The sequence below is a fragment of the Calidris pugnax genome, unplaced genomic scaffold, assembly GCF_001431845.1.
Source record: "Calidris pugnax isolate Ruff unplaced genomic scaffold, ASM143184v1 scaffold60, whole genome shotgun sequence".
Lineage (NCBI taxonomy): Eukaryota > Metazoa > Chordata > Aves > Charadriiformes > Scolopacidae > Calidris > Calidris pugnax.
Genome location: NW_015090831.1, coordinates 5,968,150 through 5,995,704, shown reverse-complemented (window position 1 = coordinate 5,995,704; position 27,555 = coordinate 5,968,150). Strand labels below are relative to the sequence as shown.

Sequence of the window (27,555 nt, the reverse complement as noted above, 5' to 3'; positions counted from 1 at the left end):
TCACCATCTGTCTCCTAACAATGACCCGTCTGGGTGACTGGTCACCGTCCTCCCCAGCGCCCCTCAGGTCCTGCTACCACCCTGCTCCTCACCCCCATCTCCACACGCTTTCCACTGACTCCTGCTCCTCCAGGTCCCCCAGCAGCTCTTGTGCCATCTGGGCACACTGGCTGTCAGATCACTAAAAGCCCCTCTGTGGGGCTTGTTACTTAACCAAAAAGGACTGGTTTTCCTCCCCGTTCTCCCCCTGAAGTATTCTGTTTATATAGATATTAATAGAGATGTTTCTACTACAAACACTTTCCTTTTTTAAACAAAAGGAAGAGGTCCAAATCTCTGTCACACTTTCTCCCAAGTAATAAATAGTTCATGTAATCATCTATGGGGAGCTTCTTGGAAGCCAGAGGGTCCCTCTCACCAGCGAACTTCAAAAGGGACAAGAGTTTTAATTGCACTTCACTGTCAGAAAACAAAACCAGCAGCCCAGTGTCTGACTCGAGGAGGAGACAGTCTCTTCACATGAAGATATGAAGATCTATTATTAGTATCCAAAAAAAAAAAAAAAGAATCATCTTATGAATGTTTAAACTTGTGCTGAAGTGCTGTGACAAAGCAATTCCACAGCACAGAGCACTTCTTCAAGAAACAAAGACAGGGGACACCAACTGCTGTGGTGGGAGCAACCGGGCCGGGATCTGAGGGGCTGTGAACTCCAGAGAACTATCTTAGGTGACCTTAGGGCTCCTGCAAAGGGTCTGCTCGAAACTCTGAGGTCCCTCGTGCTTCACGTTTTCACAGAATCAGCACCAAAAAGCTACAAAACATAATTTTAAGTTGCATTTGTACACCCTCAGAAGTGTCTCTCTAGTGACACTGCCATTTCTCCAATCAGCAGGGCATTGAGACCAGCAATACATCCCACATCATCTACCAAGTGGCTGGCAGTTGTCAACTGATTTCTTATCACCGTGTGGTAAAGTCTGAAAATAAGACTTTCCACCAGTCCCTTGAAGAGAGCGAAGCGTATTTGATAGGTTTTTCCTAACCCTGCCTTACTACCTAGTTCAAATATCCACAACCTTCTCACCAACCTCCAAGAAAAGCACGTGTATTTCAGGCTTCAATTAATTATTTAAGGCCAAACACCAAACCGTACATAATAGGTAACATCACAAAGCAGGATTCTAATGTATACTTCATGTATATTGTACTTCGACATGAAATGGTAAGTAATAAATTATATATATATTTATATGAGAGACTAGAGATGTATAGGGAAGTATGTGTAAGGACATAGATTATGTGTACAAAATCACAAGTATTATTTGCTATATTCTTACTGAGCTCTGATTCAACCGTTGACACTGATTTAAATATATTTAAGTTGTATTCATTATAAATGATTAAATTAGTAAATAAATTAGAACTCATAAAGCTACAGTGTGCTACCCCTACCTTCCTATTTCAACCGTAACCAACAGTATACAACAGAATTACAAGTGGCCTGATCTTTCAAACGAATTCGTTTATAAAAGCATTGGAGGCGCCACATCAGATGTGCTGCACGTCTTTTGTACACAAACTGATTACATTTTTCCTTCTTTGTTCTGCAGGAAATGTCAGAAATATGGCATGATGCTTGCTTACTCTTGCAAAAAAGTGTCCTTTGCCATACTAATGAGGACAGATGCCAAACTGCATTGACATTACATGTGTTACACTATTACCTAGGGAAATGCAAGCAGTAACTGAATAGTAAATGGATATTGATTTACAACCCCAGGTGAAATTAAAACAGTCATTCTCAGTGTGGCTGGGTTGGGCTTTTTTAGCCTTCTTTAATAAACAAGAAAAGGTCTGCAAATTCTTTGTGGCAAGAGTCAAAATAAAATACGCTATTTGCACTTAAATTATATTTACCCTACCCAAGAATATACAGTAATTGACATGAAGAAGGTAAAGGGGCAAATAAAAAAGGATTTTTACCAGGGAGATGGCAAGCATTAACACTAGCAAATGCAAAACACTGCTTGAAACCTATGCTTAATTTGAGTTTTAAACCCCTTTCTCAACATATTAACAAAAAATATGTCAAAAAAAAATCACTAAAATTTAGAGAAATCCAAGCATGATGTCATCAACAATATGCAGTATCACTATTCCTCCCCATTTGTAATGAAACACGTGTGTACCAAATCCTCAGGGTCAGCACTGGCTGTGGGTATAGCTCTCTGAAACATCAATAAAGGAATGGTAATTCCTTTTCCTACTGGGAATTATCTTATTATGGCTAACATAGGTTGGAGAACAAACGCTGAGAGTAACAATAGAGGAAATATTCTGAGTCTGATAGCTAGGGGGAAAAAAACATAATAAATCATTTCTCAGACAACAAGAAGTCATATATTTTAGGCTCAACACTCAGCATTGTAGGAAAAAAAAACCCCTTAAATTACATGAGCTGAGAAACATCCATTTAAAATTAAATGGAAGGGTAAACAGAGTGAAGGTTTTATATTCCAAACGTCAAATACTGATTAGCTTTGTTAAGTCAGGTGTATTGAACAACAGCCAGAATTATCAGAAATGTTCATTCCAAACACCCCAGAAAGAAGAGCAGCTGGCCTACTTCTAACACTTCCAGCAACTGTATTAGGAACAAAGAAAAAGAGGAGAGAGAAGAGGAAAAAAAAAAAAAAAAAAAAAAATCTGATCCTTGAAAAGTACTTCCTCAGGTGTCAACTGAAATAATAACTGCGGCACGTCATGCTGAAGCAGACCCTCAAAGAGTACTCAGAACTCTATAAACAACAGAAGAACACAGAAAGAAGCGAAATTTGTAGCTGTAAAGTTCCCACCTATTAATGGCACATCTCTTTCCTGATAAAAAAAAATATGGGTTTTTTGGATTTTGTGATCTTTCCATATTTTTTCAAGTTTTCCAAGAAAAAAAAAAAAAAAAAGAAAGATCTGATCCTTGAAAAGTACTTCCTCAGGTGTCAACTGAAATAATAACTGCGGCACGTCATGCTGAAGCAGACCCTCAAAGAGTACTCAGAACTCTATAAACAACAGAAGAACACAGAAAGAAGCGAAATTTGTAGCTGTAAAGTTCCCACCTATTAATGGCACATCTCTTTCCTGATAAAAAAAAATATGGGTTTTTTGGATTTTGTGATCTTTCCATATTTTTTCAAGTTTTCCAGGTGTACAATAGCATGTCCACAGCTACTCCTCATTGCAAATGTCTGCATAGTACACAGTACATAGCAGATCCACTGTACAGCACATGCATAGAAAATCCAAGACTGTGTCACTTAAAAATCCTGGGAAGGGCTGGGGGCCCTGTATGGCACACACACACAGCACACATACACCTACTTTTTATAGGAAATCTTACTCAAATATCTAATCATCCTACCTATGTGATAAGAATAGGAGAGATACAGTACGATTTCCTCCAAGACAAGTGGAAAAAGTCATCACATCTCTAAATTCATAAAATAAGAAAGCTTTGCTTAAAAATATTTTCAGGCAAATGAGAATGGAGGTCACAGCTTGGTAAAGAAAGTGACTTGTGAGTATGTGTTGATGCATGCAGAAGCTGTGTCTACACACACACCTCCATACAAATCTGTCCCCAAAGGAAGATGAAGCATCTCTGGAAATTTAAGGTAAGGTTACATGACAGATGGATCCTCTCTGGAAGGGCCAGGAAAGCTTCACTCCCATCAGTTACTTCTCTGCCCAAAACTCAGAGACCATAATACATTTTCTGATGCTCACTAAAAGTAATGTCCCAAGTTTAAAAAATTTGGGAGAAAAAAAATCCATTACACTTCTCAGTGCATATATTCAATATTGGTCATTTCCAGACTTTTTCAGACAAATAGATCCTGTCTCCTACATCTACCAAGTCATCAACCCTGTAATTCATGGCTTCCTGAATTAATTAATTTAAAACCCAGTAACCAATACAATTCTATGGATCACTTGTTGGAAAACATTGCTCCACATCGCAAACATTGACAACACAAACACAAGGGATTGTATTTTGAACCCTGAGGATTAACATACATCTCAATTACTTTAAAAGAAACTTTTCCCCCAGATAGTAAGAAGTGTATAATTAATACAAATACAGAATTATATAGTAAGTGTATAATTAATTCACTGGCCAACTCTCCTGATGCAGAATGTCATTTTTCAGGGCAGGCTTCTTTTTAATTATAATATAAATATAAAGTACTGTGTGCAGGGAAATCCCTGAGTTTACCTAACAGTGACAATTTTTGAACTTGCTATTAACTGCAGGAGACAGAACCTACAGTTAAAGTTCTGTAAAAATATCAATTCAGTGCTCGATAGTAATTTACAAAAATTAACATACTGTATAAATGCATGGTGAACCCTATACCTTGAATCCTGTGGGCTCTTCAGGCTTCCTTATCTAAAAATGGAGATAAATCTAAGGAGAGAGGTACAAAGAAAGTCGGTGATGACCAAAGATGGGCCTTTAGCCTGAACCAGTATGGCTCCAGTTGCCATTACACACAGAAAACACACACACTACCAAGAGTCAAAATTCCAGATAAAAACTTACCATTAAAGTTATCCATATTTTAAACGAACTAATCTACCTTGTCATTCATATCCTGCCTTATAGGCTATTTCAAAGTTACCCACAGTCCTTGGCATACCAAACAAGGGAACCAAAAGGAGAAATACACCCTTTCTCTGTTTCCCAAGGCTTTGAAGCATTCAAAAGGATTACAAAACACATTGCCTGTGCTGAAAGCATGTGCAGTGACATACACAACCTATTATTTATTTTTACTTAACACAGAGAAAGAGGTAAAACAAACAAGAAGCAGAAAAGAACGGCAGAAGCAGTATTAAGAAACGCAGAAAGTGAGGAGCTCTAATTGTCCTCTCTTCTGTGCCAGTGCAGATCAGGAGAGCTGTCATTCACTGTGTTTCACCAAAATTACATTGGGCATGGAATAGAAGTAAATTCAAATAGGTGACTGAAAAACGCCTGACCAAGCTAAACCTGAGTTCCTGCCCTGTAAATTAAGTAGCTCCTCTCTGCAGTCTAATAAGAAACTGTGGACATTTAAGCCCCTTACAGGACAGGGCAGTCGAGGTGGGAATGCCATTAACATGTAAACCTGTCATTCTCCTTTCAGTTCTCTAAATCCCCATGAGGATCATCAGACCCGCGGCTGAAATCATCATGTGAAATGACAACACCGAAGACTCCCGGTTTCTAAATGTCCACATAATTAACAAGAAAATCTGTGTTCAAAACATTTAAAAAAGCATTTCAAATCATTTCTTAGTCACGTGAAGTCTACATCATTTCTTCTTGGTAGTATTTTCACAAAAACAACTCTTCTGAGATCCGCTTCAAGGACAACAGAATCTCTACATTAAAGATCTCATAAATTATTTCCAAGGAAATTATCTCTCTTGCTACATGCATATTAAGACCTGTCAGCTACGTAATCGATGTATCTTATATGCAACAAGAAATACAATAAACTTTGTTTAATTGATCCAGAATTATTCAGAAGTGACTGACTATGTTTTTAGGATTTTAATCATAGCACCTTACAATTAGCAAGCAGATAATTAATTGCTTGATCTGCTTCATTTCTTAAATTAAACTTGTCCATATCATACTATTTTCTCCAAAACTTAGGCAAATTAAAATGAACTCAGAGAAATTATAACTGCTCCCAATTTTCAACTCTGACAAAGTCACTGAAGTTTGCTACAAATTAAGATGTAAAAAAATAATTTATGTTTCTGAGAATGATGCAGCCAGCCATGTTGCTCTGCACTAACATTACATTAATCTTGACTCCTCCACAAACAGTACAGCAAGGTATTCCAAACCACTTCTGTCTTCGAGACTGTCAATACTACCTTTGTGCTCAGCATCTGAACACCAAGGGCAACATTTTCTAGTTGGGTTTTAGCCACTTTATCTCCCCTAAAAATTGAAGTCACACATTTAAAATTTCACAAGACGCTTTGAAAAATACCCACATCTTCAATGACCTTTGCTTCAAGAAAGACTAATGAAGACATAATAATCATGCATTTGCTTCAAGAAAGACTAATGAAGACATAAACTGAACAAAAATAATCATGCGACTATGACTCATGTGAAACTTCTGCTGAAGCACACATCCTCTTAATCTAGTGCAGAGATCTTCACCCTAGTTTCATTCCAGTTTGGGACTCCAGTGCCGTTACACCAGCTTTCCTTGGTCTTAAGGTTCTGTTCTTACTCACACGACTAAGCTACTTCCCTGATATCAGAGTAGTTGCTAATATGAAATCTCAGTAACACAGAAATCACCATCAGAAAATCTTTCAGGTCACTATTTTGATACAGAACTGGTTACTTCACCGCTATGCGAAAAACCATAGCAGAAAATGCTGTTCTATTACTTTTCCATCTATGTTCATCCATCATAGCTAAATTGCACAATAAGATATTGCAGAAGTTAGTTCTATTAGCAGTTAGTTCATCGGTGGTCCAGGAAGTAGAAGACAGCACCCTAGATAAAAAAGTAGAGGCAGAAACTTTCCCCCCCTTACTGATGTAATTTGAGCAGAATTCCACTCTTCTAAGATGCTAACGATATTGGCTGGGCAGCTGCAGATTAGCTGGGAAGACACTCAATCAGCACAGACCCAAATGACTGGGATGAATGACTATTTCTGCTGGGACACAAGCCGCTACGGGAGCATTATGCAAAGAGAAAATCAGCATCAGATTCAGGCACAGCTAGAGCAACTTGAAAAGGTTTATATTAAACAACGCCCTTTTCCCCCAACTATTTTTAATGTAGCAACTCTTAGGCATAACACCTCACTGGCTGTGACTCGCAGCTGTAACGCTCTTCTCCCGGTCTTCCAATTTTTCAGTGTTATTTTTAGTTTGCACAGAGATATGTCACCTGTCACACAACCCTTTCTGAACCAGTTTCCCCCAGTGAGATGTACTGAAAGACTCTGAAATGAGCACCCTTGCCACGTCACTGAAGAGACACTGAACAGAAGTACTATCTTTTTTCATTCCTTGTTCTAACCTACTTTCCAGGAGGATTGCAAGGTATGAAAACCCTTTTATGTGTGCGCCTGTGGCTTTTACCCTGCCACTAATCACCCACAGTCCATGCCCTGCCAGATACATGTTTCAAACTGTTAATAGTACCCCGAGTGCCTAAATGAGTAAGAACAGTCAGCCCGATGTCACAGGAACAAAATTATCTACTATACCTTGATAATGGGTAAAATGTAAGCAGTATCCATGCTAATTTGTACCTACTCAACATGGTTTTAGTGCACCAAAGTCTGAATCCAAGGCAGCCTGTGACAAAATGGATCTGGTACAAATTATTTTTACAGGACACCTGAAATGTAAAGGTTTCTTCTCTTTGGGGATACTTTTCTGTATTTTTTCCTGCTGTGAATGCATTTCAAAAACTAAACATGTCTACAAGCCATAAATAACTTTGATGTTGCAAACAGGAGAACTTTGTAAGAAATATAAGAAACGGAGCCCTTACCTGTAGGCAGTACCTGTAAGAATGGAAGAGTAAGATATAGATACCACACCTTTGAAACTTTTGTTCCTACTGCTCCAATTATTAGGCCACTTATCCCCAAAGAATTAGACTGAGACATCCAAATTAATCTGATCTACACTACCATAAATTCACCTCATGCATGTTTTAATGATTATTGCAGCCTCCTTTCTTAGTTTACTTCTGCTTCACACAGTCAAAACTATATATTTCATTTTCTCACTAAACAGGAGTCAAACTGTTGCCAGAAGCACTATTTGGGTACAGCCAAACTAAGAGGTTGTCCTTTAGCTGGCCATCACTGTAGGGTCTCCCTTCATCCTTACCAGAATCTCCTTCAGCCTTACTGGCACAATGGTGTCCATGCTCACTCCCTAACCCAGTTCTGTCAAAATGTTTTGGTTGAGTTTAAGAAGCGACTATTAAAAGTGTTTAAGCTAACCTAGATCATTTTGACAGAACCAGGCTGGTGAACAACTACAAGTGTTGTTACGCTGGCAAAGCTGAGGAGGCAGTAAATGATGAAGACTGGAACAGAGGAAAAGTAAAATGCAAAGAGAACATGAATCACCTGCAGCCAAACAATGCACCTGGCTGCAATTCAGTAATGCATTAGTTCATGGGCTTTTGCTACAGTGCTCATCATTACCCACATTTTGCTAAATGAAATTCTGTTTTGGCTTTTTTTTCCAGCTCTGCCTCCATCTCCTGGTTGAAAGCGAGGAGTTGAGGTTTCTCTCTAGGGATGTGTTGAGAATAGTACTTGGCAGGGCCAAGCCCTGATGCGAATGTCTGCATGCACTTACAAATAGACCAAACTTCATGGAGTCTGAATATAAAAAGTCCAAGTCAGGTTGTACACACAACAACTGAACTGAAGCCTCATTTTGTTTGAGTAGGCTAGGAGGAATCCTCTGGGAGTGAAACCATTGCCCAACAGCTCTCCCAGTGAGTAGCTGGTTTGGATGAGTAGAGCTCAGGGAAGTTAATACCTGAAAGGAAGCAAGCAGGACAGGACAGAGCAGAGCTGAGGGGGAGAGCTGCTCTACAGGCCAGGTAGGGGCTGGCTTTCGTAACCAAAAGGAAGCAGAGAGCAGGAGAAAAGCCCTTCGTGATGCTCCATGGTGAGCCAAATGAAAAGCCAGCTCTTTCACCCAGCATGCTCCCCTCACCTGTTTCATTCCTGCTACTCGTACATGGCTCTGGAATTGGAGGCAAGAGCTGGAAAACAAAAAAATAAAATCCAAAAATACATTTTCTCCACATTAAAAATAAACCTCTGAAGTTGTTGGAGTAGTAAACCATGGAAACATTCTTCTCATAAAATTCTACCACTTAAGCCTAGAGACCTCTCCTCTCTGTAAGCAAACTCCTACAGTCCTGTATAAAAGCTCTAAGTGATTCTGCTGAGAAAGATTTGGCCAATAAATGTAACCATGGAGAAGAAGAGATGAGGTGAAGCCTGTAAAAACCCACAAAGACTAGACTCCACCACATAAGGAAAAAATACTGTTTGAAGACTAGGAGCAGTATGTGCAGCCAGGCAGGATATACACCTGCTACAGCTTCGCTGGGTTCAACAGGGCTTGTTGAAAGGAGACGCTGGCCTTTCTCAGTCTCACGGGCCGTGCAGGGAATAAAGAGAACATTTTAAAGAACATGAATCACCTTACCACTTTTGGAAACTCCTTCTTCGCAAGATCGTGGATGGCTTTGATCACAATACATATAGATGACAGGAGGAATATGACACCCAAGATAACACAAGCCCTGGGAAAGACAGAAAAAGAAAAATAAAAAGAAATGTTAAGAACATATTAGGAATTGTCACCTCTCCCACTGCTGAACGACAACACATAACACAATATTAATAATAAAAAAACGTAAGGAGCTAAATATAGAGACTTGAATTAAAGAGAATGAAAAGTGCACTTCCTCTCCAATTCTTAAAATCTGGATTATATGTGAGAAGACCGTGCAGACCAGATGATGTTTCAGAGTGAAAGACATGTCTCTTCTGCTCCTGATGATTCATCACAGAGTCCTCTAGAGGTCTGTTTCTCTTCATTTGTTTGTTTGTTTTGCTAGGATCTCACATTAGAAATAATCAAGGGAACTTCATTCTCTTTATCAAACCAGGACAGATGTTTGATATATCTTGTCAGTAGCATAACAGAACCTGAAACATCTGTTTCCTCCCCAGACCTCGAAGAAAAAAAGATTTTAACTTGCAGGTATTAAAAAACCCAAGCAGGTGAGGTGCATCACTTCGTAGGCTCTCCAAGGGTCTCTCAGTACCTAAGTAAGGACCAGAGTCTTATCAGATTAGGTGCTGTACACAATTAGACACTCTATTCCTGCTCTGCACAGCTTACAACCCAGTCTTATAAAAAGCAAACAAATGAGTTAATGAAGAGAAGATAAAGCAACAGAATAATTAACAGAGAATAATTCCGTTTTGTATAGAACACAGGCACAACGAGGCCTACAAAGCACAGTAAAAATGGAAACTCTTGCTTTTGCTCAAACATACAGACCAACACTACTCTGAGATGGAGTCCCAGTTGCCGTGAACCACTACAGGATATAAGGCTTTGATTTCCTCTACAAAACCAAGAACAGCCAGTCTATTACAGTATTGATATATCCGTATCTCCATTTTACTAATAGCTCTTCATATAAAATTCTATTACTAAAGACAGATTTACAGTAAGAGCAATTTTAATGTTTAGAGCATGAAATAGTTACGAAGTGATACCTACATGTACTTTTTTTTTTTCCCTCCAAAAGTTGTGTTTCTTTTGTTTGTTATTCATCATTTGTTAGGTCAGTTTACGGATGCTATAATTATTCCAGTAGCAGGCTACTATTTTCACCAACTCAGACGTCAGGCCATCTGGTGGTTGGCAGCACATGCAACGTTCACATCAAGCTCAGTCTAGAGGCTGCAGCTGAAATGGCATTGCTCTGCCCCCATCAGAAGACACAGCTGCAGCAGTGGGGCTGGTAAGCAGCTGGTCATTTTATTCCCCAACACAAGTGACACTAAAGCACACTGTGGACAATCCACATAATACCCCCGGACAAGCCCTCAGGAAAGGGGCTGCCCTTCTACAGAGGAAGACAGGCAATGTAGAGGCCAGCATCCTTCTTAGCAATGGAGTGCTGTGGTAGATGAGGGATTCATCTCAGGAAGGCAAAACTCTGCCACACTGATTTTCAGAGATGTTTATCACCTTTGTAGTAAATTGCAACAGTCCTCACTCTTGTTAAACACAGCCTGTTGTAAAAAGTAGGCAGAAAAGGCTTGTGACAGTCTATCTTAGAGTCCTTCCCCAACTCAAACGCAAAACCAAAAATCTGGCCCATCATCAGTGACAGAGGAAGCAACTCACAGGACGGATTCTGTCTCCCATATCCCATTCTGACGGACACTGTCTCCCATAACATCCTCATTGGGAAACTGAGGCAGTATGGGCTGGATGAGGGGACAGTGAGGTGGATTGAGAACTGGCTGTGTGACAGGACCCAAAGGGTAATTATTAATGGAGCAGGTTCAAGTTGGAAGCCTGTAACCAGTGGAGTCCCCCAGGGGTCAATACTTGGACCCGTGCTGTTTAATATATTCATCAGTGACCTGGACGAGGGGACAGAGTGTATCCTCAGCAAGTTTGCTGATGATACCAAACTGGGAGGAGTGGCTGACACCCCGGAGGGCTGTGCTGCCATCCAGCGAGACTTGGACAGGCTGGAGGGCTGGGCAAAGAAGAACCTCATGAGGTTCAACAGGGAAAAGTGTAGGGTCCTGCACCTGGGGAAGAAGAATGTCAGGCACCAATACAGGTTAGGGGTGGACCCGCTAGAGGCAACTACTGAAGAGAAAGATCTAGGGGTCCTGGTGGACAGTAAAATGGCAATGAGTAAACAGTGTGCTCTTGCGGCCAGGAAGGCCAATGGTATCTTGGGTTGTATAGGGAAGAGTGTAGCCAGCAGGTCAAGGGAAGTCATTCTCCCCCTCTACTCTGCACTGGTGAGGCCACAACTGGAGTACTGTGTCCAGTTCTGGGCTCCCCAGTTCAAGAGGGACAGGGAACTACTAGAAAGAGTCCAGCGTAGGGCTACAAAGATGATTCAGGGATTGGAGCATCTCCCTTATGAGGAGAGACTGAGAGAGCTGGGACTCTTTAGTCTGGAGAAGAGAAGGCTGAGGGGAGACCTTATCAACGCCTACAAGTATCTCAAGGGAGGGTTGAAGGAGGAGGGAGCCAGACTCTTTTCAGTGGTTCCCACCGAGAGGACGAGGGGCAACGGGCACAAGTTGGAACATAAGAGGTTCCACTCAAATATGAGGAGAAACTTCTTCACGGTGAGGGTGACGGAACCCTGGAACAGGCTGCCCAGGGAGGTTGTGGAGTCCCCTTCTTTGGAGATTTTCAAAACCCGCCTGGATGCAGTCCTGAGTAACATGCTCTAGCTCTAGGCAATCCTGCTTCAGCAGGGGAGTTGGACTAGATGATCTCTATGGTCCCTTCCAACTCTAGAAATTCAGTGAAATTCAGTGAAATTCAGTGAAATTCTCTGCAATCTCATTAAATGCTAATGAGAATGGGAGGAAAGTTCATCTCCCAAAAAGAACAACAGAAATTGAAAATTAGAGGGCTTTCCATGTTCCATCACATATTTGCAAGCAGGTCCCTGTTCTGCAATAGATTATTTTCAGAGATTTGTCTGGATCCTCTTGACCTACTTCTGTCAAACCCCAAACTTTTCAGTACCACCTTCATGCGTTACTTCTGTAACACTTAGCACTGCCATAAACTAAGCTTATGCTGCACAATCCCTCAGAATAAATTCTGTTGCACTTGCCCTGACCACTGGCTGGATTCGGTTCTCACGTGTGTTGGAGGGTTGGAGTTATCTCCTCAAACTCCCCAACCACCTCATCCTCACAGCAAATATTTTGCATCTTTGCCTATGCCAGCAGAGAAGTAATGACTTGTGCAATCGTGAGCTGCTGCTCTTATTCCCCAGATCAGTTTTACTGTGTCAAAAGAATTCCCATACACCTACTTAACCAGCAATAGCTAAAAAGGAGAAAGAAAAAAGGAAGATGTTAAAAACAGTGACAAGGGTATTAATAGCAGACAGAAATGCAGTCTGAGGTTTGAATCAGCATTCGGTCATCATATTTAGCAAGCCCAGCATCTCCTTTATATGCTGGCTTTTGAAATCCACAGGCATGCAAAATTCATGAGTAATGGCATAGTACTTTAAGTGCAAAAATACAAGTTTCCTGTCTTCTTGAGTGTATCAATTTATCTGAAAAACCACTAGAACAACATACTGCATAGTGTCTTCTAATCTCATTTCCCAGAAAAAATAATTTCTATCTAGATTGCAAATCATGCAAAATCCAACTACAAATGTAGAAAATAAGAAACTCTCAAAAAATCATCTGAAATTTAAATTGCTTGTTGCAGGCTTGCTTTGTTTTCAAGCCATTAGGCAACAAAAACTTTAATATAAGCCTGCTAACTTCCATCTGCTAACAATTACTCAACTGCTTTGCCACTAAATAGTGTTTCCAACTGCACACGAAGGGTGTTAGTGCCAAGGATGTTGGCAAATGCAATTTCATTAATAACATTCAATTAAATTATATGAGCTAACTGCCATTTCTAAACAAGTTCAAGTCAACTCAGAGGTACCCATAAATATTAATGAACAAGGAGTTACACAGAAGTGAGGTTTGACTGAAAACCTAGTGAAGATTTTACAGATGCCCCTGGCTTGGAATCACCACAGTGGAATAAATGCTTCTCAGACTCCAGGTCCCCATGACCACTGTCACCAGTTCAGACACTCTGGAGCAACTGGTGATGCACCTAATGCCCTCGTATTCCACAATACCAGTATCTTCTTGCTAAGACATGATGAACAGATCTCCACATCTTATATGCCACCAGTACCACTTACTTACACCTCCAGTCCCTAATGAATACTGAGTATTTATTTTACAGCCATTTCTATGTGATTTAGGATAAGAGCTTCTCACTGAATACCTACGACATCATTAGAGATATAATTGATCTATAACACAAAATAATCACTGCAGGTTTGACAAGCAACAGAAAAGATCTAACAAAGAACACACAGATCTGAATCTCCCTCAGTTTCATGTCATATATTGCATCCGAAAAGAAAAGAGAGATAGAGTCAATTTAGTCAAAACATTTTAAAACATAACGGAAAACCATGATTTGATTTGCAGAAAAAATAAGCTTTCTGGAATCTTTCAGATTGCACTATAGTTTAAAGAATAATAGACTAATTCAGAAAGGACAAGGTGACGTCCTTTCTGATGTCTCTGATGTCCAGGCAATAATCAACTTTTAGGTCAACTAAAGCTCAAACTTCTAAAAGTTTTTTTTCTTAGAGCAATGGCACTTGGAATGGAAGAGTAATTAAAACTATATAATTAAGTTGTCAGTAAACAGAATTTAGTATTACAGTTTTAAGAGTGAAACCACCAAGTCTTCTTTAGCTTGCAGTAGGGTATGATCTGCCAAAGATACTTCTTGATGTGTTTTTGATGAAGTATTCCTATTGAAAATCCAGAAGATAATATAAAGTATAATTCATTGTCTTAGAAAATGAACTCATCGATTCTGTCAACTCTTCAGTATATCTTTATCACAGATGAAACATACTGTTAAATCAGTTGTACCAGAGCCTCAGGCATTGAAAATGAAATTATTTGGACTTTCAAAACTGCCAAAGACTTTTATACAGCTTTCGAGCTTCAGTTACTGCTAGTTCACTTGTAGTGGAATTCAGAAACACGATTACGTCTAAATCCTAAAAACTAAACTCATGTCTCCAATCTAAAGCTTGGTTCTGGGTGTGCTACAACCAGACAATTTCCAAAAGACATTCTACCACAACCCATATACAAACTGTTTATATTTTTACAACTCTATAAATATCCATTTTGCATTACACCAGTCCTGGGTATTTGCAATCACACCCATAAAAATAAGATGAGTGTAATGGTATTACAGGACATACAGCTCCCACCTCATCTTTTCTGTAACACATTCCCTGTACGGAGCTTTAATAGATGCAATCCTTCATTTTGATGACAAATTCTCACAACTCATAAGGCAACCAGAAAAGGAAATCTATCACTGTAAGCACTTGACAGTCTTTCCCTTAATCAAGAATTTGTTACTTTGCATAAGTTAATGGCTTTTAAGCAAGTAGCTCTGAAAAGTACTGAGATTTAGACAGTTCCATCTCCAAAACCTGGCAATTTTCAAGCTGTTATTAGTAATTTAACATTTTTTTTCCTCTTTTATGACAAAATTAATTTCCTAAGGAAAAAAAGCCCAACTATTGAATTAATTTGCATCTAGCAGACACAGCAAAACAGCCTTCTAATTCGTGGGTTCATCCTTAATTCTGTCTTAGATTTGTAATTACTTGTTACAATTCCCTACAGGTAGTGATAAGCCTAAAATTCCGTAACATTTCCATCGCAGAACTAAAGTCTAGTCTCAGCCAGATCTCTGGTGACTAATCGTCAGTGTAACAAAAGGATTTTACCTTTAGCTTGGCTCTTGCCACACTCTTTACATGAGTTGACCCATCCCAGCCAAAGGGTAAGCAGCAGCCAGCCTGAAGTAAGGCTGTAGATTTTAGACTCCCAGCTACTTGTTCTGTAACATTTTGTAAAAAATAAATAGATAATAAAGTTACAAAATACATCCCCAGTGACAAGCTCTGCAATACACTACCTCAAAAGAGGTCTGGGGTAAGCTACTCAAGGATGACCGATAACAGTTTTCCTCCTATCAACCGACTGCTATAAAATAGCCACTGCAAGAGGCTTCCCGTCTTAATTATCATCCTGCTCTCTTTCTGGCAAATGGAATATACTAACACGGTACCAACAAGGGTTTGTAATGAAGCTCTTGGTAATTACTCTGCTCGAGTCAATCTGCTCTCGTGGGCTGCAAAGGTTGAGCAACAGAATTAAGATTCAGAAAGAATTAGCGATGCATAGGAATACAATCTGCAAAAATGTGTTAACTTTCTCTTAACAGCTCGGAGAGACAGTTGTTTTTGGGGTGGCGGGGAGGGAAAGGGGTCTCACGTACGCGGTAGCACGTCTGTTACATCCCAGAACCTATTTTACCACCACAGTTCAAGTTCATTAAAATAGTCCCTGAAATGAGATGACTCTGTGTGGAATAAAACAAGACTGTCAGTAGCAGTCTAATTACTTCCCAGTTTTGTTAACATATGATACAGCTAAAATGCAATATTAAAAACCTAACCTTCTTGTCAAATACTGCTCTGTTCTCCCAATTTTTAATGCATTTCTCTATCTCAGATTACTTGATCATTTTTGATTAAATGGTTATTTGTTTTTTTTATTACTTTCACCAGCATAAAGAACCTCTCAGAACCATAGAACAGCCCAGGCCAGAAGGGACCTCAAAAAATCATCTGGTCCAACCTTTCAAGGGAAAGGAAGCCTAGATGAGATTATCCAGCACCCTGGCACCCTGTCCAATGGCACCTTGAAAGTCTCCTGCGATGGGGACTCTATCACACCCCTGGGGAGGATGTTCCAGTGATTGATTGTTCTCATCATTAAAAAAAAATAATCTCCTATATCAAGATTACCTACCTTATTCATTGAAAACATTGCTTACCTTATTAATAAAAAGCATTTTAATAATTTCAGCAGAGCTACAGAGATAAATGTGACAAAGAAAACTGTGAAAAAAGTCATTGTAAACCACTAGCATTTCTGTTAATATTCTTGAGGTAGAAACTATATTTTCACATTTCAAAGCTGCCATCAAAACAAGCTTTAGTTGCTCATCTAACCCTCTGGCAGCTACAATACTTATAAATAAAAGATAATATTCCTAATTTCTGCATACAATTGTGTTGCCTTCCAAGAGCTGGTTTACTCTAGTTTATTTTAAATCTGTATTTTCTTGATTGTTAAGAATCTTACCATGATATATTATTCTAAGAGAAATGAGTTTCCCACCATGGGAACAGTGGAACAGTTTGCCCAGAGAGGTTGCAGAGTCTCCATCCTTGGAAGGTTTCAAGACCTGACTGGATAAAGTTGTGAGTAACCTATTCTGATCTCACAGCTGACTCTGCTTTGAGCAAGAGCCTGGGCTACAGACCTCCTGAGGTCCCTTCCAACCTGAATTATCCTATGATCCTATGAATTTTTATTCACAAAATCTTTCTCTCTGCAGGCTCTGTCAAGATCTTTCAGCACTAATGGCTCCTAATAGCCCACAGAAAAAGAAACGTTAAAATCTCTACAGGCTGTTTTCACCGCTGGAGTGAAGAGGTAGTGTTAAAACTATTACTTTGCAAGGAACTGGAACTTAGCATTAAAATGAGCTGCAGGCCAATAAGAGCAAGATGAGCTCTAAACCCAGGAGTATCGTGAGCTTTTTCAGCAGAGCTGAGCAAATCAGTTTTATGATGGATACAGGATTGAGTATCTGAATAAACCCACTAATGAAACCTCTGGAGTTTAAGTAAGAAAAAATTTAAATAACAAAAGTAATTAGCGTAATAGAAACCATAAATGTGCTAATTCCTGTTTCCCTATGATTTGAAAGGATTTTACTATTAGAGGGTGACAGAGTGAATATCACATATGGAATCATTCAGGGGAAGTCATGTGCACAACACGCAGGGGAATTGCCTGGGAGGTTTTGCTGGGTGAGGAGCAGCCAAAGCCACCCCTGCACACACCCCAGACACAGCAGGGGCAGGTAACAGTGAAGTTCTCTGTGGCTGGGTACCTTGTTTCCGTGGCAGGAAAGGGGCTGTTTGGTCTGCAGCACGCTGGGCCACAAGCTCTGCTGGCCATCCATTAAAAAAGAGGCATTAAAATGAAGAATGCAGCCATTCACTAATATTTGTTCCTTGCTACGCGCTCTGCAATATTGCTGAGAGAAGTCCAGCCACATTTCTCATTAGGGTGACACCCAGAACCGTGAAGACTGTAAAATCTGCCTCTTAAGCCCATTAAAGGGTTGCTCTAAAGAGAACAATTACTAGCCACTGTGTCATATTACTGCAATACACAGCCAAAAGATGCAACATCAGCCTCAGCCTTGAGATTCCTGCTTCTTTGTCATGCTCTCTGCTAATCTTAAGCTTCTTTGTGTCCAATTAGACAGCTACATTAATTGTTTATGTTCATAGTGTAGCTTATTTATCATCAGGTTTAGTTACTGAGGAGGGCTTGGACACCAAACCGTACATAATCACAGCTTTTCAGAGTATTTACACCTGCCTGTTGCTGGGTGAAGAGGGAATAGACTCCCTTTGAGATGCGCTTTAAAAGGAATGAAGTGGGCATGCTGTTCATCACACATGTTCCATAATCCACCTCCAACTGCCAGAATCCAGATCGGCATCGTCACAGCTACTCCTTTTTCTCACCATAAAAAAAAAAAAAAAACCTCCAAACCAGATCGCAAAATAAAGAGAATTCAAGTAATAGTCCAACTTATTACTGAAAACTGATTTCTCATTTATTACATTAAAAAAATATACTGTATTATCACACGGTCTAACCCCTCTTAAAGAACATGGAGGGGAAATGCTGTTTATATCTGAGACTCGGATTAGGTATGATGGGGATCCGTTTCATGTTGAAAATGTTATAGACCTTCTAAAAATTTTATTATCCTCAGGAGTTCAACTAGTCACTGCAGAACAGTGCATTTACATCCTTTAAAATCGCGCAGCTGAACTGGGGCAACAGTGCCATAAATAATTCGATTCTCCAGGTATTGAGTATCTGCCAATAAAAGCTAACAGGCATTTCTACAACTCAGAGATTTTGAAAACTCTTACGACCCATTTTCTAGTTCCTGGTCTGCTCAGACTGTACAGTCACACTTATGGCAGAGCTGCCTTATAACCATGCTCCTGGCCTTGTAGAATGGGAGATTGTGTCATTCCCCTGAAACTGGAAATTAAAGCCTTTTAAGAATTTCCATAATACTTATTTTTACGGCACTCATCAAATCGCAGCACAGAACACCACCATATCCCTGATTTTATATATATATATCTCTCTCTATGTTTAAATACTAGGCAATATATACAAATAGTGCCTAATCAACTAGCCGTGAAGTAAAAGAAAAGGCTTTCATAAATTAAATAGATTTTGGATCTAGCTCCAGTAAAATCACTGCCAAGTCTACAGATGCCACACTTTTAGAAACAGATTTTAGAATGTATAAATATATACATTTGCAATTTCATATTTAATATAAATTCTACGTGTGAGGATTTTGCGTGTGTGCGTGCATAAATGTATGCATACATGCATTTCTGCCTGGATAAGAGCAAAGTTTATGATTGCTTCACTTTTGCCTGAATATGGGATAATGGATTTATGAAGAAATAATGCAGTTTAACAAGTCAACCTAATGAAACACCTCTAAAATTTGTATCTAGCACTGTATCTGGATGTCGTATTTTGGCTATATATTTCAGAGGAAAGTATGGTGTAGAAATTTTGTATGTGGTTAAAAAGAAACTATATTTCTCCTCCTGTAAAGCAGATATCCAAGTATATTTTTTTTATACTTATTTGGAAACTCTGCACTGTGCTCAACACCTCTAAAATTTGTATCTAGCACTGTAGCTGGATGTAGTATTTTGGCTAAATATTTCAAAGGAAAGTATGGTGTAGAAATTTTGAATGTGGTTAAAAAGAAACTATATTTCTCTTCCTGTAAAGCAGATATCCAACTATACTTATTTTTTTATACTTATTTGGAAACTCTGCACTGGGTAGGAGAGACATGTATGTGCCACATGAGGACCAACTCATGGTAGCTCAGAGCTAAACGAGAGCCACAGAGATAGGTTCTTAAGATATTTGCAGTTTGTAGGCTATCTCCATGCATTTGACGTTTTTCCAGATAACTCAGCTATTCCATTCACTCACGACAAGAGTTTTTCCTCCAGCCACAGAGGTTTGCCCTGAACTGTGGGTAGGTGTGGATTTTGCCATCTGTGCTTCGAGTCTCTTTCGTATGTATGGCATAGATAAAATTATCCACAGTTTTTTCAATGTGACTGATATGTTTGGTCTGAATTGAGAGGATTATTTTCATTCAACACTACCTAAATAGACAGTGCTCATTTAGTCGGGCTAACTAGTGCAGCAGAGCCAATCTGCACATGATAATTTAAATACAGCACTAATACTGAAAATTAGGGGGGTTTAATTCTGGGAACCAAGAGAGACTATACCCTGCAACCACACAGATCAGCAAGCTCTCTTATTTGAATCAGAGGACAAGAAAGAAGAGCCGGACCTAACCTGGCAGTATGACACTCATTTCCTCCCATAAAAAGTAGTTTCCAACTCTTTAAGCTTTGGGTGCAAGAATGGGATACGTCATGGTCCCCATGTTCCATGCGTAAATGTAATACACATATATGCAATATAACTTCAGCAAGGCTCCCCATGACCAGACCCTGGGGTAAATATTCTCCAGTGGTGTCATCTGAACATAAAGAAGGGACAAAAAGGCATTTTGATCACTTTGGAAGGAGAGGCTCCCTCCATCTTAGGGTCCCACCTGGCACCACATTTTCTCAGTAAGAAAGAAGCCTTTACACAAACTCCCCACACGTGCCCGGCAGCCACAGAGACATACCCACTTCCTCCACCAGCGAGCATGGCTCTCCAGGAAGTGACAATGGTGACAGTTCTTTACAGCATCAGCACAGGACAGTCATAAATTAATAAAGGTCATTTCCAGTGATCACCCTCAAAGCAAAAGATGAAAGCCTCTGGAGTGCTCTGGCCCAGGCCATAAGCAAGTGGACAAGAGACTATAGAGCAAAAGCAGATTTGCAATTCAAAGAGATAACGTGGTGCAAAGCAGCAAGGTATCATTTCATGAAGCCATACAGCAGTTCTCCCTAGCAACTGAAGGAGGACACCACGTACATCTCCCAGTTTCCCCCGTCTTCCAAAAATGTGTTGTACCAGAAAGTAAAGAGCAGGAGGACAAGGTGTCAAAGGAGTAGCGGTCCATCAGATACCTGTGCTGACAATGAGACCACCACGGGGAGGGACGGTTCCTTCAGGTATATTCAGTTCAGAGTGGGTATCTACTTACCATACACAGACTTGTACAGATGATGTTATTAGTACTGTTTACTTAAGTCTAAATTCCAGAGAGAAGGTAACTAAGCAACTGGTAAGGGTTTCCAATCACTTCACTAGGCTTCTCCAGAGGTCACACGCCTAAGAGGGTGCAAGATTATAAAAACAAAACTGTTCAAAGCTGTATCCTTCTCCTCGATAAATATCCACAGATTTGTAGCATTATTTGAAAAACTACTTGTTGCACTCCCCCATTTACCTGGGGAAGTTACTTATAATCAAAAACTGAATACAAGGCTTATGCTGTGAAAAGATGACTGACAGGGAGAACACACCCTGCAAAGACTGCAAGACCTTCCCAATTCTTGATGCATTGTTTTTAAACCTAGCATAAGGTGAGAAAAGATAGGCAAAATAAATGCAGGAACAGAGATAACTGAAGCCACCTACTGTTGCAGGTAAAGTGCCACCTTGCCTACAGAGCACTCCAGAATCATGCACTGCCACACCGGGGACAGCAATGGCTATTTTCTCCTGGCAAACAGCTTTTTCAGCAGTAGGTGGGGAAATGACAGATATCTGCACTGTTGTCTGCCACAACATAATTCTTGTTATTTTAATACTACTGCCAATGTTTTGGATGACAGCTTCACCAATATAGGAAAAAACCCCACCACCCATATCTGCATTCATTATGTACTATGCCATGGCAACACAGAATGCTGCGAGTTCATTAGCAATTATTTGCCCATGATACAATTTAATTTTCTTATTACAGTAATGAGAGAAAGAATAGCTGGAGTCTGACATATGCAATCAAAAAACCTCACCAACTCGACAGTGAAAGAAATGTGAGCTTTCTGCTCTTGGCTATACCCAGCATGCTCATTATGAGTAAGGTTTCCTATTTACTCTGGCACTGAGTTAAGAAAGATGTTGACAGACTGGTTCTTGGGAAACACAGAATTTAACTTGGTACCATCAACAAAATAATATATAATAAACACCAGCTGCAACTGTCAAGAAACACTATGTAAAATATGCCGCACAAAGTTAGTTCTTGCAATATTGAACAAAAAGCTCAAACAAAACCCATCACAGAATCACCGAATGATAAGGGGTTAGAAGGGGCCTCTGGAGATCATCTAGTCCAACCCCCCTGCCAAAGCAGGTCCACCTAGAGCAGGTTGCACAGGAACGTGTCCAGGCATAAGCAGATACTCAGTCCTGCACTGATTGCAGAGAAAAGCAAGATTGTAGCTCTGTAATGTGATGACAGGAATATTGCTTTATACTACTCCTTTTACTCCATTTGACCTGAGCTGCTGCCAACTAACCCTATTAACTTACCGTGAGTGACGCCCAGTTTCCTGAACAGAAGGAATCAAACAAGAGATGATTCCTTTGTTCACGGGTTTGAGATCTCTCCAACCAACTCTACACAAAAAACTCCATCTTTCACAGCTTTTTTCACAAGGCTGGGTGTCTGAAGTTCCTGATTCTGTTTCCTCGATCTTTCATTTTTTTGGTGGTATTTCTCACTTTCTCCTCACACACAGTTGCAGCCCTCCAATCCATGTCCTTCGTTCCTGAATTTATCAGGAGCTGCCCTTTGGCTGTATAGCTCATTAACAGTTCAGCCTCTCATAAGACCTTTTTCCAGGTCCCTAATGCTTCAGTCTTCTATTAAGAAATTACTTCTATGCTATTTGCTGGGTCTATTTATGTACATGAAAAAAACCTGTTACATCAATTTCAATAAATTTCTTCCTTCAACAAAACTTAGATTTGCTTCAGCAGCCCAATAAACTATGATGTTGCTAAAGATTTACTAAAGGGTACAATATCAGGAAGAAATTCTTTCCTGTGAGGGTGAGATACTGGAAAAGGTTGCCCAGAGAAGCTGTGGCTGCCCCATTCCTGGAGGGGTTCAAGGCCAGGCTGGATGGGGCTTTGAGCAACCTGGTCTGGTGGGAGGTGTCCCTGCCCATGGCAGGGGGGTTGGAACTCAATGATCTTGAAGGTCCCTTCCAACCCCAAACCATTCTATGATAATATTCAAAAATATTTGTACTCTGATTATGGACAGCAGGAAGAGGGACCATTTGGCTTTCTTTGCACATCTTGAATGGTTCAGTGATCGTTCAATGCCCAAATCACAAAAGAGAAGATTGGATTCAGACCTCTTACCTGACAACCTGCTCTAATTGACCTTGATTTGAGCAGGGGGTTGGACTGATGAGCTCCAGAGGTTCCTGCCAACCCCAGCCATTCAACAGCAGAGCACTGCACAAAACTCTTACCATGAAGTAACAAACTGTATCTGGCCCAAAGCACACAGGTAGTGGGTCTACTATATTTTTACAGTCTCTGGTTTATCAGCTACATCAGAGTACATTCCTTCCTCTTAGTTTCTCCTCTTATAAAGAAAAATAGAGAATTGCAAGATTTTTATTTTGGTTGTAAATGTTCAGCTTTTGTTGAGATTCAAAATTATTTCTCGAGTTATTTCGGCACCCTGACTCTCTTCCCAGGTACCTGTAGTCCTTCCCAATTTTTGCAGTTCCTCAAGACCCACAATTCTTTCAGCCACTCTTCTGAAGTACATGAAAATGTAGTAGCCTGTTTTACCCTCTTTTGTTTGACTGCCAAACGAGAAAGATGGTGAAGTGCGAAGCTATCAAAAAAGGACCAGTAACAAACACATCAAATATTCATCCCACTCCTACCCACTCTTTCATTAATGAGCCAGCCAGGCAGAATCAAGCAGTGTCTCATATGGCCTACAAACTTACAGGGCTTTATACCCAATTTTGGTGAATATTCATTATACTTTCAAAGCCACTTGGTATATTTAAAAATAAAGCATGAAATATTATTTCATCATAATTTCATCACAATTTAAGACATACCTAAACAGGTATGTCTTTTCATGATGACTTAAGAAAAAATCTCATCAATAAAAGACTTGAAAAGCCTGCCAGCTTTAGCTTCTCAGGCCATCAATATCAGAGAATTTTCAAGAAGGGCAAATTGCAAAGGTTAAGGTAAAATATACTTTGCAGTTAGTATATGTGAACCACCATGAGAATCAACAAAGAGGTACATCATATAACTATGGTCACATGTACACCTTCTCATCCTGTGAGAGAAATCAAACAATCTAGTGAAACTGAGACCCATTAAACTGAGTGAAACTCAGCAGGACAAATTTTCAGGATAGTTTCAGCACTACAATTCCCCTGAAGTCAAATGGAAATGCATCGGTTCAGTTTAGCAGAACTTGGCACAGCAAGCAGTTTTGTGCTGTTCATTCTGAGTATCAGCCCATGAAATGTTGCATCTCTAACTTCCATATGGCTACATCTTAAGATTACGCAGTTCTTTAACATCTTAGCAATTTATTCTAAGCATTTAATTCATAGCACATCATGAGTCAGGCTGTATTCTCTGTGTCTTTTTCTGGGGTTTTGTTTTTCATTCTATCTTTATGTTCTCTCTCAATGACGTCCAACACTTAGGATTGGATCTAGTGTTGCCCTTCCATGAGAGGCTTTCTTTCCACTGATTTCAACAGGTTTTGGATCAGTCTCTTGCTGCCAAGTGTATGAAATGGGAAGTTTTATAAATTTGCAATACATAATTAATTGGCAATTCCCCATGGCTTTTGTCCAGGAGCTCGGGTTATTTTCCGATATGTTGGGAAACAGAGACAAACGGAACATTTCAACCAATAAAAGAGAGACCTCTAAATAAGGAGCTAAACCGAAGTCACTCCGGCAAACTTTTTGCAGAAACCCAGAGTTTTGCACAGGCTCCTGCACTAAGGCAGAGAATGGTGAGGCACACAGAAGAATAACACACAGCATGACCTGAGCACCTATATGAATTTGCATCTGACTGCCACTGCCCAGGAGCCTAAGAGCAGATGTCCCCACTGGCACACAGCAAACAAGGACTGCAAAAACCCAGGTGTAGTTCCAGGCACGTAGGATACAAAGAGTATTTACAAGGAAAGCAAGCAGCCAGGAGGAGTCATGCAACATCTTCCCAGCGTAGAGGAAAAATAATTGCGTGCGGTCTTCCAAGCAAGAGCTTGATTAAACACCACAGGAAATTAGAAATGTGCCTCCCTCAAAAATCTGACACAGTGAGAATTGCCTTAAGAGACACAACCACCTCTTTGCTTGTCAGTAGCACGACGATTCTCCTGTCAATTCTAGAAGTGGAGGGATAACCAGACTGCCTACCCAGTGATTCATATTCCCAGCATATGGCAACATTCCTTCACTCAGTACTGATCTCATCATGTGACCTCAGCTGTCTTCAAGGAGAGGGCACGGCAAGTAATTCATTGACTTAATTTAGCCTTATGTAAAGCAGAGGGATTATATGAAAGCAAATTAAAAATGAGCATAAAAAGCAGGAAAATGTGTTTACTACTTTGCTTGTTCACTTCACTGGCTTAGCCATAGGGATATGTTGATTCTTCTTTTGTATTGGGATTTATTTTCTCTATAAAGTACTTTACAAGGTTCATTTGAAAAAACTCAACAGAAGGAGATTTCAAAAATATGTTAATTGAATGTTGACAGGAATCTCTGTGGACGCCCACAAAAGCAAGATACTCAGGAAATGTCTGTTAAGATCTCCAAATTTGTGCAGGAAGACTAATTTTAATCACATGTTTCTGGATTTATTTTTATGAATCAATGCTGCATCAATCTTCTATGGCCTTTTATTCCAAACTGTTAAATATGGAGCCCTGCCAGAAAGGAACTTACAGCGCTGGCAAGCTGTTGCCTGAGCCTGAGTTAATGCATGTAAAAATACTGCTTATTGTTTTCTTAGTTTTTAGGAAAGGACTATGAAGACAAGTTACAGTCCCATTCGTGTGTTTGTTTTTTTTCACTTGATCCTACCAGCTTTCATCCGGCTTGTAGAAGGGACTTCATTAATGTTTCAGAACAAAAACTACATTATCCCCCTTCATTGTAAAATTGTAGTTTATTCCAGGGGATAGTTGAACTATCTTCAAACAAACCAGATGGGATTGGCAATGGCAGCACAGAACAAAACCAAAGCAGACAAGTGTACTGCAATTCTCCATCTAGAGGTACCCAAAACTTTAGTGGGAGGTTAAAGTCTTCTTTATGCACTAGCTGGAACAACTCTTGAACCCATCTTCACCTGATCTTCCCAGCTATGACATGCATTGACAATAGAAATGCTGCACAATGATGCAGAATGTAATTTCCACTGTGATCAATATTGCACTGCAAATTAAGGACTTTTTTTTTTCCCACAGAATCTATATAACAAGCATTAAATATGCCTACTATGCAAGCATATACTTTTTTCCATAAAGAAGATATGCAAGTATTGATATACTCTTACTTACCAAAACAGCAATAGTTCTGTAATAAAAAGGGTGCGTCTCTCTCTCAGCTGTTACAATAAACTATGGCACCCTACTTTCATATCACTAATACAGGCTCAATCTTATCAGATGTTCTGAAATCTCAACTTCTAATAATATCACTAGCAGTTGAAGCAATTTACATTCAAAGAGAAGGGGTTCATGTTCCAATCTTGTTAAGGGACGCACAAATATAACACAAGCAGTGATTTAAAAAACATACTCTAGTAAGAATAACGGAGTAAGATGCAAAATACAAGACTTACAAATCCATTATAGATTGCAAATACACTTCATTTGCTACAGATGCTGCAGGTGAAAAAAATCGCAGAGCCCAAACAATTACTATCTTGGCTAAAAAGAAACTCAAAACCACAATCACAGGGAGGTTTGTGTAAAGAAAGGCTGCATGTTTGGGACCAAACAGTAAGTTGGCAGAAGGAAAGAATACTTGCTGACATGACAAAATGTTTTTTGTCAAAGCTCTGGAATCTGTAGCATCACAGCTTGACAGCAAAAGCTCTGCAGGCCTCTACCAAAGCCAAAAGTAATTAAGTGTACTTACATATACTCCCTGTGTGCAGAATGCACAGCAGCTGCGTTGCTGTAACGCCACAAAACAATCGCTGATGACAAAACATCCAGCGTAGCATCGAACTGAAAGAGACACAGAGTCAATTGTTTTGGGGGCCATGGAACGTGCCCTGTACTAACAGTAATGCATTTACTGTCTTATCTGCACAGGCACAAAGCTGCTTCAAATAAACCACTGTGATGAAAGCAGGACTTAACATTTATTAAATTGATTTTCACATTTTTGCCATGTATTATTGCACAATGATACACTTCTGAGCTCAGGAAGTCAATGAAGAGATTAAAAATTTTTTATTTGTAATCTATCACCTGCGGAGAAGTGAAGAAAAAAACTCCACCACAATGTGCCACTGTGGCACCACAAGAGTTAAAATATTAATATGATTTTTATGCAAAGACTCTAAAAAGGAAGTGTTTGAAAATGCCTGACAAGCATTTCTTTTTCCTGCAAAGTGACTAATTTTCTGCAATAGAAGGTTTTGTTTCAAACCAAGCAAATACCATCTCTTTTTTTTCCCCAAAATCCCATTGTATCCAGATTTCATGTTACTCTGCATCATCGGCAAAACTGTTTGTATTTTCAGTTAATGAAGCCATGATGTCAGGTAACACCAAAAAGCAGGCTTGTCCCACTATAAGAACATTCATGCTTAGGTCAAACTTTCCACAGACTCAATATAGCCTTCAAATTTGAAAGCAAAAGACAAATTATTTGACATGAGTCATTTTGCTTGTCGTTGGGAATTTTT

At 39.7% G+C, this 27,555-nt stretch overlaps 1 protein-coding gene across 1 annotated transcript in view; it reads right to left on the bottom strand.

Annotated features, from left to right (window-relative positions):
* TMEM163 (transmembrane protein 163) overlaps positions 1-27,555 on the bottom strand; it is a 103,581-nt gene that overhangs the window by 16,166 nt on the left and 59,860 nt on the right. The window contains exons 4-5 of the mRNA XM_014941197.1: positions 26,778-26,869; positions 9,278-9,374 (exon numbers count right to left, since the gene is read on the bottom strand). Coding sequence (XP_014796683.1) covers positions 9,278-9,374; positions 26,778-26,869 — 189 coding nt within the window. The remainder of the gene's footprint in view (positions 1-9,277; positions 9,375-26,777; positions 26,870-27,555) is intronic.